This window comes from Aspergillus undulatus, assembly GCF_047715775.1.
Source record: "Aspergillus undulatus strain CBS 261.88 unplaced genomic scaffold BDV17scaffold_11, whole genome shotgun sequence".
Lineage (NCBI taxonomy): Eukaryota > Fungi > Ascomycota > Eurotiomycetes > Eurotiales > Aspergillaceae > Aspergillus > Aspergillus undulatus.
The window spans coordinates 503,205-518,578 of record NW_027396615.1 but is presented as its reverse complement, the minus strand read 5'-3'; the positions used below and the strand labels follow the sequence as shown (position 1 = coordinate 518,578).

The following is a 15,374-nucleotide window of genomic DNA, read 5'->3' as shown; positions in this document are numbered from 1 at the left end:
GGCGCTTTCTTCTGCCTTTTTGCCTCTTTGACACATCCCTGAGCTTGTCAATGGGGTTAAAACGGGGATAAGGCGGATTTCCAGGCCGGGCATGTTAGATCGCAGCTGCGTATTTTCGTACTGCAACAGTGCTCATCGTGGGAGTGACGTTGACAGCCTGCTGAATCTCAGTTGTGGTGGAGCCGCGGACTTGGACTGGATCCAACCCGATCAGCTGACATCATGACCAACGGCCACCAGAGCTTCTCTGCAATGTGATTGATGCTCGCAGCAATCTGAAATCCTTCCCGGTCTGCTGCTCAGCTGCGATCCATCAAGGTCTCCCTGGCCATTGTCTTTGTGTGCTCAGAATAAGCCGAACTCTTGAGTGAGACGACCGCCGCTTAACCACTCCCCGTTGACAATTGCGGTTGGTGAATGGTGACCCCTCGCATTTTCTAGGTTATTAGAGACACACTATTTGGGCTACCTTGTCCTTCGCATCCATCTCCATCGTGCCGCGATTGAGCTGAGTCTTGTCAATCCATCCAACTGCTGTGGGTTCGGTTCCGCTCTCCTGGAACCGCCTGTGGAACGGCGAAACAAAACAAATCCTCCTCCCGCTATTAACGCTCTTGCGCATCCTCAAGGTCGCCTCCGGCTCGCCTCACCACCTGCTATCACGCAGCCGCTCGGCCTCCACTGCTCTCTCTTCTTAGCTTTCTTGTGTCTCTTCTACGTCTTCATCTCTTACGTCGCCATTCTTGCCGTCGTCCACCGCCTGCTTTCGACTTCAATTGTCGACCCAGTCTTGCCGCACTCGTATCCGCCTGCAGCTTGTCGGTCCGAGCTTTCAACGGAGAACTTCGACGTCGCCGAGCGAACCGCGTCCATGCCTGCGATTCGTCGCGTATAAAACCACTCTCTCGTGAGCCTGGTCATGTCGTTGCACAGAAACACATATTGTTCCCAGTTTGGGCTGTCCACCTTTTCATATCGTATCGGCATTGAGTCGCGCTGGTGAAGACACAAAAAAAAAAGCTTGCTTTAAGGGGGACGAAAGTCCCTGCTTTGGGACGACAGACCTGCGGTCTCTGTGCACAGCATCCTGCTGCACCATGGGACCCAGTGTAGCTAGTTTCGATGACAGTCCGAAAAAGTCGGAGGGGGTGCACACGAGCGCTTCCCCTGTCTCAACCGGCAAGGATTCGAAGCCTAATGCGCCGGTTAAAATCCCATACGTCACGTCCGCTTTACGACGCGCCCACACCGTCGCACAAGGGAAGAATATTGCGAGGAAAACGAATATTGGGTCGACTCTGGTAGAGGAAAAGGCGGCTCTTCCTTTGGTTCGCACCAAGGACAGCCATGAATTGCTTCGAGGGCGGACCGTCAAACATATTGATTTCCAGAAGGTCCCGCGTGAGGGCTTTGCTGGATCGAGGGCATCGAGTCACTTTACTGTGGGAAATGTAGGCCAGAACGGGAAAATATTCCTCAGGTACGTCAATCCTCACTTTTTCCGTGTGCGCTTCTTGGTACCACAACCTTGAGCAAACACTAACCTCCTCTCGCCGTCTAGGCCTGTTCGGAATCTGTCTCGTAAAGAGTCTCCTCGTACGCCAGTCGCTCCTTCACCTAGCCAATCGAAGCCGGAATACCTTCATCCACAAGGCCCAGATAGTAGTGACAAGAACGATCCGTCGCGATGGTCCAATTCGCAACTGTCCGAGTTACGTTTTGAAGGTAAAGGGAATGACGAAGACACCGCTTCGATAAACTCGGATTTGTCGCGGTCTAGCTCTCGCCCTCGAACTCGGAAACATACACTTCAAAGGGCGCGTTCATTCTCCACCATCTCGGAACAGCGGTCGGTCTCGCGGGCCGGCGACAACAGGGAGTTTCGGGTTGTCATCGATCGCGCAGATGATAGACCCAAGTCAGCGGATGGATCTTCTCTTCGACAGTTAGAAGTTCCAATCCCCGATCATCACTTGGGTATCACAAGATTCAACACCACAAACGTCCTACTGCCGAGCTCAACGCAGTCGATGGAAGTATGGAACTCTACGCGCAACACCTATCTGACTGACCCAGTCCATTATTCATTTGCGCCCTCCATATTTTCCGGAGTTTCTGCCATGGATCTAAGCCGAGGAGCTGCCGTTAGTCCCGAACCGGTCGTGTACGATCCCGGCGACACCATCAAACCATCCATCTTCGAGACGTTGGTGACGGTGATGGATGATGAGTCCGTCGTTCGTTACGTCTCTGGCACCAAGAACATCAGTGCTGCCACGCCTGCTCGCATTGTTGCACAGATATCCTCCGAGTCATTCATGGACTATGAGCTTGTGTCAGATTTCTTCCTCACTTTCCGACCTTACCTTTCCGCGGGTTCGCTGCTCTCTCTTCTGCTCGCACGGCTGCAATGGGCGATCAATCGGCTACAGGAAGATGGAAGGATCATTAGAATTCGCACGTTCGCGGCTCTGCGTCATTGGATTCTTAATTACTTTGTCGATGACTTTGTTCCAGACTTCAAGTTGCGGGCTCATTTCTGCGAGACTATCAATCGTTTATACGACAGTGTGAAGGCTCGCCAGGGCGGTGGAGTCAGTGACCTGAAGATTCTCATTGATCTCAAGCGATGCTGGCATGGCAAGTGCTCAACCTATTGGGATATACCTGATCATCACATTCCATATAACAGCCCGGACCGCCCCATTGACCCTGGTGGTGATGAACCGGCTGCTGGCGACGACCTGCAGAATGTCGCTCCCACGCATAGTACTCACATACCTGGCGTGGGTGAGAACAGGGATCCACCATTGTTGGCGCATCACGATCGGAAGGATTCCTCTGCTACCGCAAAGAGCATGCCGACCTCGACAAACAGTGACTGGAGTGCTCCTGCAATATCATGTTCCTTGCCTTCCAAATCACCCAAGCGTCATTCCATGCCCTTCTCGTCAGCCAACGCTCCTCACCCCGTGCCTGTTACACCGAGACCGACAGGCTCCTCTTCCCATCCACCTACAACCCCTTTGTCGCCGATTAGCGCGCGGCGCATCCCATGCTACGGTCATTCGCACAAACGCAGTGGAAGTTTCTCGGACTCTTTTCGTGATGACAGAGCCCCGATATCCTTGCCACACTTTGATAGCAAGAGTGCCTCGTCTGCCCAGGAGCCTTGCTATCTCGGAGGTTTGATCCGCGGTGAGCTCTATCCTCCGGTTGATTCGTACATGACGATGATGGCGCCTCCTTCCCCGACTCTTCCGTTTGTGCCGACTGGCATGCGGTTTGATCGTCGGAACATGGATGGCTCCTCTAAACCTGCCACTTCCGGGTCGGGAGTAAAGACGATCATTGGTTCCATCCGGCGGGCCCTTAACGGTAAGAACCCGGCTCCGGGTGCTTCTGCGCGTCATGCGAATGCACCGTCAACTAGAGGACGGACTTCGGCTCTCCCGCCACATGTCGCATCCGGGTTGGATCTCCACCGGGACAAGAAGGCTGCTCTTCCGACGAGGCCGACTAGGATAGACCTCCTTTGTGACGAGGCTCTACGGCAATATCGCCAGGCTTCCGGCGAAAAGGTCGATTCACCAACTCCCAACGATGAACCTGATCGGCAGCTGGGACAGATCCCCCTCGATGCGTCACAACGATCTTTCCTTATACCGCCTAATGATAAGACACAAAGTCGCTTGACGGGTGGCAGTGAGTCCATTGTTATCGTGGATGATACGGGCGCGCGAGTGCCAGTTATGTCTGGAGGTGTTGGGACGGTTCCTTTGGGCCTTGATCAACCTCCTATGTTCCTGACGGCGGGGAGCACTCCTACAACCCTTAAAGCTCATACCTTCCTTGCCTCATCTCGAGCCTCGACAATGGGGGCTGATGAGTACTCGCTGCCGATCTATTATGACGAGACTAGCGCGAGACAGTCGAGAAGAAGTACTAAGTTCCACGGACATTCTGGTCCCGTCTCGCGAAGATCATTCTCTATTGATAGAGGCTCTTCCTTCTGGAAAAAGCCGTCTCCGTCGAACAGACTTCGGAAATATGCGTCGTTTCAGAGTGGATTCTCGAGGCATCGCCCTGATCTGGAAAGCGAATCCGGGATCTCAGGTTCGGATGCTGGGTCTAGTATTCTAGATCTTGCAAAGCCAGCGGGGCCTACTCTCCGAAGGCGACCCGGTGGTAATCTACGCCGAATGCAAACTAACGTGGGAGGCCAGCAGGCCCGCGATTCGGCCTCGGTTTGGTCCGATGTGACGTACCAAAGCTCTGTAGCCGGTAGCACAACGGACACATTGGAAAGGACTGGATCGAGGCCGCAAACTAGCCTTGTCCCTCCAAAGCCTCGATTCTCTTTGTTGAAGACGCATTCGTCCCAGCTTATTCGCCGTTCTTTCGAGTCTGCTATCGCGCGGTTTGCTCAGATTCCTGACGAGGAGGATGGAGGCATTGAATCAGCTCTACTGAAGCTTGAGGGCAAATGGACGGGCGAGCCAGCCAACGGTGCGGCAATCGCAGTTGCTGGCCCAGGTCAAACGCAGGGGCGCATCAACCAGCCATCTCGTGCGCGCGATGGAATGGTACAGGTTGATTATTATCCGCGGGCTAGTACACCTGCGAAGGGTAACCAGAAGTTTGGCGATTATCCCAAAGCTCAAACGCGGGTTCTCGCTTCTAGACCTTATTCGGAATCGATCGTGGATTCTGAAGACTCTTATAGCTCGATTCCGCTGCTGGAGCGAGGGCTCAGCGACGAATCTATGAAGAAACAGGTGCAGGATGACCCGTCTGGTCCGCGCGTTGCGGTTCGGGCAGTTGCCTCTCAGTCGGATATGGGGTCGTCGCATCCCTCTATCGACTTGGTGAGAAAGACGGAGAGCATGAAGCGTATTCCGCGAGGTTCGACCCTTCCTGTACCTCATAAAAGGACCAGAGCTTCCCGGCTGTCTGGTCTCTCCTCCGAGCTTTCCGTTGACGTGATTGATGCGAAGGAGGCTGCGGAGGCGCGATTATCATTCGATACACGCAGCCTCAATGAGTCGTCTACTACGATACCTCCTCATCCACTTGCACACCCGCCTTCTCCCCCGATGACTGTCCAAAACCATCAATCTGTGCAATTCCACCGGGCGTCATTAAACGCGGACCTTGTCAAAGCGCAGCATCTCACTCCAGATCCGTCCCCAGTCAATAAGACTACAAAACAGTTCAAGCTTCCGTCTTTGGATATGCAGCATGTATCTGGTGATATCCTCTGTCGGTCTGAGGAAGGCCACCATCTTTCGGTGCTCACAACAGCACCAGATGCTCAGCACGTGCCCTTCGTACTCTCATGCGAATCGCATACCCTGGCTCAACAATTCACCTTGGTCGAGATGGCTGCTCTCGGCGAGGTGGATTGGCGCGATCTCGTCGACATGAAGTGGAATAGTGGTCCTCCTTTTACCACGAGTTGGGTACAATTCCTTATGGACGAAGACCGCCGAGGCATTGATCTAGTCGTTGGACGTTTCAATCTCATGGTGAAATGGGTCTTGTCGGAGGTTGTTCTCACTCTAGACATCCATGAGCGAGCCCGAACCATCTCAAAATTTATTCACACAGCGGCACATGCACGAATGATCTGCAACTATGCTACCATGCTGCAGATTGCTATCGCGCTTACTTCTACCGATTGCTCTCGGCTTCAGAGCACGTGGGCTCTAGTGTCGCATGAGGATAGGCGGACGTTGAAGGATATGGAATTACTCATTCAGCCGGTTCGCAATTTCCATGACCTCCGTGTCGAGATGGAGACTGCGAATGTGCAGGACGGCTGCATTCCATTTGTTGGTACGTTGTCATCCCTTGGAGCTACGAGTGTCTACAAAACAGCAACTAACTGAAGATATTAGGTCTCTATATCCATGATCTCACGTATAACGCTCAAAAGCCCGCCCAGGTGGCTGCTACCCGGGAGGGGGAGCCGCTGATCAACTTCGAGCGCTACCGAACAACTGCAAGGATCGTCAAGAGTCTTCTTCGTCTGATAGACGCAAGCACAAAGTATAACATCGAGCCGGTGCCAGGCATCGTTGAGCGTGCCCTGTGGATCGCATCGCTCTCCGAGGACCAAATTCAAATCCGCAGCAAACTATTGGTATAACCAACCAAGTGCTTCAGAATAGGCGACAGTGACTATCTGCCGGTTAATCTACGAAATCGGCCTCGTCATCTCTATAATGTTTCTGGTATATATCGCCTGCATGCATAATACCCTCCATCTATCGTCTATCTCGCTCATCTTTCCTGGTTTATTTGTCATGTCATTTGGCGTTTAGCGACTTATATCCCTGGTGGAATTATTCTCCTTTTCTTTTTTGTTTTTGGGGTGCATGGAAGCGGACGGCTTCTGCCTGAATTAATGTATAGTAGTCATTCGCTCTAGTCTTCATTAATCTGTTATGATGATGCGTTCTGGCGGTTTTATTAAACTTTCGCGGGCCACGTGTTCTTGTCTATGTTTCCCGGTAACGCCTGGCTTTTATGCAGCCTTCGCGCCATTGTTTTACCTGCGCGACGATTTCTGAGGCACTCGTGTAATTCGATCCATGAGGTCTCTGTCTTCGGGCGGGGGTGTCCGCGCCCATATATATATATCGACGAGATCGAGACATTTCTAACGATTCGCCATTAGCTTAGCAAAACACCAATCATTCCCGTATGATAAAATATAGTATTTTGAGGATTGCAATCGTTATCGGGCCTAGTCGTCTCATAGTTAAAAGTTAATAGAACCATACGCTGTATGCGTCGATACTCGATAAGAGGTGTATGCAATACCTTACTTGGGATATTTTAGCAATAAGTGATCGAGATTGACATCCCAAGGCACTTTGGCGGAGTGGTTAACGCGATGCCCTGCTATATATTTCAAGTATAAGCTTAGGCATTTCCCTCGGGAGCGTGAGTTCGAATCTCACAGGTGTCGGTTTTTTTTTCTCCCTTTCCTTTTTTGCTCCCTCACCATATTCCGTTTTCATCTTCTCTTGACCCCTGCCCGCACAGAAACAGTCTTACCACCCAGCTCATTTTTTTTGGTTGCACGCTTGCCTATCTGTCGTGAACTATAATCCATTTTCCTCATCCCTCAAGAAAGCTTTAGCAACCAATGAGCATCCCACAACGTTCAGTTTGAAAAGCGCGCAAGGCACGACAACTGAGTGGCTTGCTTTTCCCCACTACTACTAGGGTCAGATACTCAACACACTTCCTTAGCCGGCCTTTGCTCGAGAGTGCAGACATTATTTCGCCGTTTTCATCCTAGCTGGGTGTCTGCAAGTCTATAGTGGTGTCCTCTACTTTGGATAAAACTTTGCCAGAGAACTTCTTCACCCACCTTCCAGAGAGCCGACAGAGTACTCATGGACATGCAGCTAAATTGGTCAAATTATAATCCAACAAGGCACTTTGGCGGAGTGGTTAACGCGATGCCCTGCTATATATCTCGGGTATAAGCTTAGGCATTTCCTTCGGGAGCGTGAGTTCGAATCTCACAGGTGTCGATTTTCATTTTTTTGGGGTCATATATATTATGGCAGTCGCCTGCCAGCCACATCTGCGGCGCTGGAACCTTTTTTTTTTCTCTTTGCTGGCGAGCTCATGACCGCTGGCACCAGAGGATAGCGTACGGGCCTTGGATCCAGATATCAATTGACGTCTGTCCCAAGCACTGGGCAGAAGAGGACGATGAAGCTTTTGATCCAAATGTCCCAATGTCCCAATGCCCAGAGCAGCTGTTTATACGAAGACTACGTGCACTACAACACCTCCATCAAGCACTTTCTGAAGACCAAAGTTTCACGGCTGGCCAAGTCCTTCTCAAGCATAGGTTATCCGCGCGACACTCTTCCTGAGCACGGTGTTCAGTGCGCTCACAGGGAGGCAGTCGCTACTATAGACGGTCGTTGCTATGGGCTTAATGCCGTGCGAAACAGAGTGTGGTGATATCTGCACCCGCCGACAGGATGAGCCGACCTAAGATGCCGAAAGGATTCTGCAATCGGCCTACCAGCTACATGAGGCAGACGGTGCTGACTGTCTGGGATATTTCGCAGTGTCTTCAGTATGAGTCAGGCAGCTACTTGAGGTTTCCTGTGGTCGATGTACCGAACAGTACTAGCGAGTGAGGTGGTTGGCGAATTGAGACAGGTCTATATGTCTGGTGCGCGGAATCTCTGACCATAAGAAACAAACCAGTTTAGCTGCGTCTTCAACCCAACAAAGGCGTGACGGTGTCTTCCCGGGAATCATATCAAGGGCCGGGGGGGGCTTCGAAACTGTTCGATGTTTATCTATTCGGCATGATATGTCCTTAGACTGGTGGTATGGTGTTGGAACATCCGGATTAGAAAGAGACTGGGATGCGAAGGTTCATCGAGCGTCGAGGTGGTGTTTTAAGACGCCGTCACAACTCTGGCTACTTTTTTAGCTACAGAGCTAAAAAAGTCGTCGAGGGAAAAAGAAAAACCGACACCAGAAAAAAACGACACCTGTGAGATTCGAACTCACGCTCCCGAAGGAAATGCCTAAGCTTATACCCGAGATATATAGCAGGGCATCGCGTTAACCACTCCGCCAAAGTGCCTTGGCTGTTAAGAACGGTCTTTTGTACTTAATATACAAAGAACTCAGGTCAAATTCTCTCAAATTATCTAAGCGAGCACGGTCTTGATGCCTCAGACATGACGCCGCCGGGGTATCGATGAACATGATAGCCGTGGGGCGGCTACCTAACGCGACGGGTACAAACAGACTCCCTGACAATTTCCTTCCCATGGAGCTGGTGCTCCCTTTTATAAGCTCCGCGTTCTTCGTTCACTTTTGTCTTTGTATCGCTTCTATCCATCCCGCAGACGATGGATTCTCCCCGCGGGGTTTCTCCCGCAGACCCCGACCCCGGGCACATCAGGAATTCAAGCTCGTCGGAAACCGAACCCAAGAAGCTTCCTGATGACTTACCGAAATCTTTGGATGACCGCCGCTCGTTCCCCGTTATCCAGCAGGAAACGGAGATGTACGATGCTTGGCAAGGTGAGTGACTATGTCCCCGAGCAGCCTCAGTCTTGGATACTTTCTAGATGAATACGGACCCCCTGCTGACCGTTTGTCGCCTGTCGGTTTCTGATGTAGGCCAATCTCAATTCCTTACCCCTGTCGCTGCGAAGCCCCTTAGTTTTAGCCTTGCCTTAGACGACCACTCGCATGACGACGAGCATGCTCTGCACGCGCACTATGGCCGCAACCTTGCAATTCCCACGGAGGACGATAACGAATCCACATCCACGGCTCGGCTGGAAGATAGCGATGTCCGGTTGATGGAAATGCTTGCTGCGCAAGCCGCCCACCGCGAAGTGGACTCAATAGATGCGGACGAAGAGTCAATTGCAGTGGATGAGAAGCTGACGGCCGAGCGGAAAAGGGAAGTTCTTCAACGAAGCTTGAACATGGCTGCTAGTAATGGCGATGTTGAGCGCGTGCGGAAATTAGTGTCTGGAAAAGCGAAGGACTACGTCGATGTGAACATGCCGGATGAGGAGGGGACGGTGCCGTTGATATATGCTAGTTGCTTTGTATGGCTAGCCGCTCCTTCTGTTTCTCGTGCTTTGGAGCTGACTTTGGATATGATTTGCGATAGGGACACCAAGATGTCGTTGCAGCTCTTCTTGACGCGGGAGCGCATGTTGACCAGCAGGACCGGAATCAATGGAGCGCCTTGATGTGGGCTATGACCAACCGGCATAAAACGATAGCGAAGATACTTCTCGATAATGGGGCGTCGCCGAATATCAAGTCTTCATCTGGCGGTACCGCGTTTGACTTTGCTCAGCCTGGAAGCGAGATATCCGAATATCTCCATGAGAACGGCTATAGTCTAGGCCCGAGCGCAATAGAGGACGATTTCTACGACCCAGGGTTTGCACATGGCCGGTTTGAAGAGGAATTTGCAGAGAACGAAATGAAGCGACGCATGATGATGGAGGAAAGCGCGATCAATTTGGAGGTTGATCTTTCAAGTCTGGGGTTGGATGAGAAGTTCGACTCTCAAGATGACGAAGAATTGGAAGAAGAGCAGCAGGAGTTCATCTGGGACCGATGTCTCAACGACCAGATGTTCGTCTTCCAAGAGAACGAGCTTGAAAGAATCCTCGATATTATCATCACCAACATGACCCCGCAACGATCTCCGTCTCAAAAGCCGGTTCCAGCAAATCTTCTCTTTCTCAGTGCGCGGTACGCCCACTATCACGCAAGCGAGGAACTCCTCGCGACATTGCTAGTTTCGGCAACGGACAAGATCAACGACGTAGTCGAACGGTATCAATGGGACATGACGATTCTCGCATTCTGGATCTCGAATGCCACTCTCCTACTTCATTATCTCAAAAAAGATGCAGGCTTGGTAGAGTCCACAGTGGAGTTCCAACTCCATCTAGCGGAGCTCATCAACGAAATCTTTATCCTCATTATCCGCGATGCTGAACGTCGGATGAACAAGGTGCTGGACGCGGCCATGCTGGACCATGAAACGATTCCAGGACTCGATGACATCCCCTTCCAAAATGAGTGGAAGCTCTTCCGCAAAAACAAGAACAAGGCCCCCGAGCCGGCTGATAAGAAATTCAGACCACCATCTCCAAGGCGCCGAGCACAGATTTCGCCACGCAACATTACCTCTCTCCTATCATCGACACTTTTTGTCCTGGACCTTTATGATGTGCACTCTGTCATCACCACGCAAATCCTCTCGCAGCTTTACTACTGGTTGGGGGCGGAGATCTTCAATCGTATCCTCTCTACAAAACGATATCTGGCCCGAACCAAGGCGATGCAAATCCGCATGAATGTGTCAACCCTGGAAGATTGGGCCCGCACAAACAACCGACAGCCAGAACACTACGAGAACGGGTCAACCACATCCACAGGAGACAGCACAATGGATTCGGCTCGTAAACACCTGGCGCCAGTAATCCAACTTCTACAGTGGCTGCAGTGCTTCTCGTCACTAGGTGAAGATTGGGAGTCACTCGTCAACACCCTACTCCAGCTGCAAGACCTCACGCCAGCGCAGCTTCTACACGCTGTGAAATCTTACCGGGCGGAAGTGGGAGAGAAGGGGCTCAATAAAGCCGCGGTGAAGTTCTTGGTAGAACTCCAACGCGACCCGGAATTGTTGTTCAGGGAGCAGCTAAGGCTCGTTCAAATCAAAGCCGATTCTCTGGCGCCCACCTCAGCACCAAAAGAAGATGGGCGCCCCCAGACTCCGCCCCAGAATCAGGCCCCTTCGGCGTCTGTATCAGGCTCGCCTAACCCCGCAGCTTCTATCACATCTTCCGGCTCCAGTGTTGCCTCTCCGCGACCAGGAGCAACTTCCCGGGTCGATGAACGCAGTGGCGCAACCACAGTTTTCCTAGATCCGGCACTAACCCTTCCCTTTTCCTTACCGACCAGCACAGACATGTTGATCAGTTACGGGGCAGGATGGGGCGGAACAAACCGAGAGCGGGCGCGCAAGTACATTCCAACAGTACCCCCGGAGGTACTGGCGCGATTCGACCGCAACGGCTGAGCGTGCTGCCAAAGAAGTTGCATTTGTGTGCGGAGTATATACCATCTGTATCTATTGTGCCTTGTACAGCGGTTATGGAGTGGGGTGCATGCATTATTTCTTTAACTCACCCATGTTAGCGATGAATGGACGATTTAAAGAGAACACAAACCAATAACCCCATGGCGTTGGAATTAGACATTGCCTGATATCCAGACGACGCCGGGAAGATCCTTGAGACAATTACGGTTGATAGCGATAGTCATTAGACTTACTGGAAACGGCCGTACAAAGGAGCAGATCAGTCTTGACATTCTAGATGAAACAAGCATTGGAGGGGCGGGAGATCGGTTCAGTTAAGTTGACTTGGGCGTGATATTGCATGTTATCAAATATGATATCGAAGTCGCGATTAATGCTGGTGTGGGAGTCTTTGAAGTCAGGGACGATTGCCGACTTTGACAGACAAAACGCAACCGGAGCGGGCCGTTCGGAGCTTTTTCTTTTTCTTTTCTTCTGTGCAGGTCTAGATTCACGCCTGTCGTCTACTTCGTCGTCATCTGGAGCCCCCGTCCACGCAATGGGTTTTTGGCCCGCAAATTCCAGGGTTATTATTGCGCTTTCCTTAGTCTTTCTCATACATCTGACAACGTGCTCAAGCTCCAGGCTGTCTTTCTATCCTTGTACTTCCCTAGCCAGGCAGCAACGTGACAGCCTCAGGCACGCACAGGGCACACAGGGCACCCGCCTGTTGCTTCCCGATCTGGCCTAGTGCCTATGGAGATCACTACCGTATATGGTAAACTCGGCCCTGCCCTCTTTCGCGCTTTCCTGATGTGGATCTGGGGAGATGAACTGCTCTCTCTCTGTCCTCTCTGCCATTCAGTCATTCAGTACTTTTTTCCTTCCTCTGCCCTCTGTGCCATTCCTCTCCATCCTTCTCCTCTTCTCCCTCTCGCACTATGAGCTAGCTATCAACCGCATCCTCTATCTTGCCCCCATGTTGTCTGCTTGCTCCACTGCATGCAGCTTCACAATGCGGCTGCAATGAAAATATCCCCTCAGTCTTTGCCAATTGCCCTCTTTGAAAGACATGCTGCTCACCCTTAATGCAACCTCCCAGAATGGGATCCAACGACCAAATGAACATTTGCGCTTTCGACAGTCTATTCCTACGCCGCGCTCTCCTTCGCCCTCCACACCCGATCCTCCCTCATCTACAGCGCCACCAAGGCCACCGGACCCCTCAATGGACTCCTCTCGCAGCAGCTTACCTCGGCCTTCCTCCTTAACATTACCTCCACCAGATGTCGGCTTCGCCACCATGCCTTCCACCACTACATCGAACCAGCACCTGCCACCCCCTCCCTCACAATGGCAGAGCTCCGACGATGCCATGCATCATTGGCTCCGAGCTAAGGCCGAGGAGGATCGGAGAAAGCAAGAAGAGGAGAAGACGCGCCAAGAGACGCTACGGCTGGAGCAGCGGAGAGTCGAGCAGAGTATGCTTCGGGATTCTTTAATGGCGGGAATTCCTCCCCATATCATTCCACTTATCTTTGCGGGGATATGCCAGAATGGGCTGCCCCAGCCCGTTCTTGAGTTGGCCCAGCAGTACCTATCTCAAGATCCTGGCCCCCGAGAGCCAGGTTCTAACGCGCCCCAAGCTCCGACGCATTCACATTCGCAATTCAATTCTCATTCCCGACGACCGTCTATGCATGTTCGTCAGGGCTCTCGTTCCGGTCCTCCAAGCTCATACGGACCACCTGTGCAGCACGTGGTACCTCCCCCTCCTCCTAATATTCTTCTATCACAGAATGCGCCGCCAAACACCAGCGCACCTTCTACACCGCAAGCACCCGGAAGACGATCGCTGCCTACAGGACCCTCGGACACTCGAGGGGCGAATCCAGCGTGGATTAGCCATTGTGGTGGGGGCCAGACGCAGTCGGGTCAGATAAATATGGGCAGTGTACAGTATGCCCCTGGCTCGTCAGTTCCTGCCACTCAAGCTCCACGAAGGCCTGGCTCTCAGTCGCGTCGATCCCCTCCGTCTCTCTATTTCCATCATTGGGTTCCTCCAACCCAGCCGCAATCTGGTGGAACGGCCGGGAAATCATAACAGGAATCATCGGCTTCGTCTGGTAATTCGCGTCGTTCAGAACTCCATGTGTCTCCAGGAAGGAAGAGAAAGGCCCCTGGTCCTCATCAACCTCCCCCGGTTCCTTCTTCTCGCCCACCAGAATCATTTCCGGACGTTCTCCAGATGTCACAGCCCGTATCTCCGCCGAGTGACGGGCTGCGAACAAGACCGTTGGGACATCGGCATCAGCCTAGTGAAACATCCGGTGTTTACGGAGCTCACAATCTAGAAAATGCTAGATTGGAGCAGATTGGGAGGATGAGTCCAACCCAAGCTCCTCCAGCATTTTCCAGATACACGTCGAGCTCGGGAAAAGGCCATGATTTTGTGGATCAAAAGAACAGCGAAGATTCGTTCCCAGTAGATGGCACTGGCAGGGATACCCCACGAGCACTTCAGGGCCCCTACACTTCAGGCATAGCCACCGGCGTTCGTGGCTCTGGCCTTCAGGGTTCGCAACCAACTTCCACGTCAGAAGCTCCAGATCTCTAACCAAGACCGTGAGACTGGTGGAGAATAACTTCAATCATATTTGCCCCTGTGGTCTCGTACCCTCCGATGACCTTCACGGGGGCTGCGTTGGAGCAACGCAAATGCGATGAGACGAGATGACAGTAGTCAATCACGGATGGCACCTGTCATATTATTAGTCCATCAGATCAGCTCATCTTGTACATAGTTGGTCCGCTGATCGCGATTCCCTGGCAGCTGGTATGCCAGAATCTGTACAAAAATCTCAGACATAGAACGACCATGTACATAACACTTTTGGTACACTGAAAAGATCTATGCATATAGTATTCGGCAAGCAGAAACACTACACGCGTACTGGGCATCAAAAGCTTAAGCCCATTACCACGTAGTAGGCGTAACGTAGACTAGGGTACGAATTTCATATAGTGCCGCAACGGACTTGAGGTCCGGACCTAGTCCACATCCAAGAGGCAGGAGCAATCGGCTGCTGGGAGCTCTGATACCCAACTCATGGCAGGTACAACCAAAATGTCACTGAGGTGGCGAAATCGTTGGAGGCTCCTTCCGCGTTGGAAGCTGGATGGGCGTCAAGGTTGGGGGAATAGGCAACTACCTACACACTCCGAGTACAATCGCCAGCCGAGGAAGGCGTGACGGAGTAGGTAAGTAGGCACGTGGGCAGTAGTATAGCAGCGACGCCATATACATACGAACATACTGATGAGGATAATTTCTATGATGGTCCGAAGAGGAGACTGCTCTATCTTTGAACAGAAGTTACTGGACTACTTGAAGATGATTTTGATGATAGGTCATGCATGATACTAATGAGGATGATTGAATTAGGTAGGTACTGTCAAGAGCATTGGAAGCTGGAGACTGTTTATGTAAAGATCCGCAGCGGAAGAGAGAATCGGAGAAAAAGAAGAATGTTTATAGTTAGTGCGAAGTACAAGCGGTAATAACAGCTGTATCGAAGCGGGTATGAATGTGAATGTGATGATGAAGAAATGGTGAAGGTAGGGGGTATCAGAATGAAGACGGAGACGTATTGCACTGGACTGGCACACATGAAGGGGAGGTTGAATTAGGCAAGTAAGTATATAAGAAGGCGAGTCGTGTCATGTACAAGATGAAGACAAGGAAAAGAGCGGGATTATT

At 51.8% G+C, this 15,374-nt stretch overlaps 3 protein-coding genes and 3 non-coding genes across 6 annotated transcripts; 5 read left to right on the top strand and 1 right to left on the bottom strand.

Annotated features, from left to right (window-relative positions):
• Positions 1-519: 519 nt before the first annotated feature.
• BDV17DRAFT_23143 (mitotic regulator LTE1) lies at positions 520-6,328 on the top strand. The gene is made up of 3 exons (XM_073755791.1): positions 520-1,480; positions 1,562-5,838; positions 5,901-6,328. The coding sequence occupies exons 1-3, from the start codon at positions 1,098-1,100 to the stop codon at positions 6,149-6,151; spliced, it is 4,911 nt and encodes a 1,636-aa protein (XP_073618036.1). The 5' UTR covers positions 520-1,097; the 3' UTR covers positions 6,152-6,328.
• Positions 6,329-6,875: 547 nt separating this feature from the next.
• On the top strand, positions 6,876-6,976 carry BDV17DRAFT_t46. The gene has a single exon. It is a non-coding gene; the product is annotated as a tRNA-Ser (tRNA).
• A 473-nt stretch (positions 6,977-7,449) lies between these two features.
• BDV17DRAFT_t47 lies at positions 7,450-7,550 on the top strand. The gene has a single exon. It is a non-coding gene; the product is annotated as a tRNA-Ser (tRNA).
• A 981-nt stretch (positions 7,551-8,531) lies between these two features.
• Positions 8,532-8,632, bottom strand: BDV17DRAFT_t45. The gene has a single exon. It is a non-coding gene; the product is annotated as a tRNA-Ser (tRNA).
• Positions 8,633-8,770: 138 nt separating this feature from the next.
• BDV17DRAFT_23131 (DIL and Ankyrin domain protein) lies at positions 8,771-11,795 on the top strand. The gene is made up of 3 exons (XM_073755789.1): positions 8,771-9,078; positions 9,178-9,617; positions 9,683-11,795. Exons 1-3 carry the CDS (start codon positions 8,904-8,906, stop codon positions 11,612-11,614), a joined length of 2,547 nt encoding a protein of 848 aa, XP_073618035.1. The 5' UTR covers positions 8,771-8,903; the 3' UTR covers positions 11,615-11,795.
• A 644-nt stretch (positions 11,796-12,439) lies between these two features.
• BDV17DRAFT_23103 (uncharacterized protein) lies at positions 12,440-14,058 on the top strand. The gene has a single exon (XM_073755779.1). It carries the CDS (start codon positions 12,687-12,689, stop codon positions 13,716-13,718), a length of 1,032 nt encoding a protein of 343 aa, XP_073618034.1. The 5' UTR covers positions 12,440-12,686; the 3' UTR covers positions 13,719-14,058.
• The last annotated feature ends 1,316 nt before the right edge of the window (positions 14,059-15,374 follow it).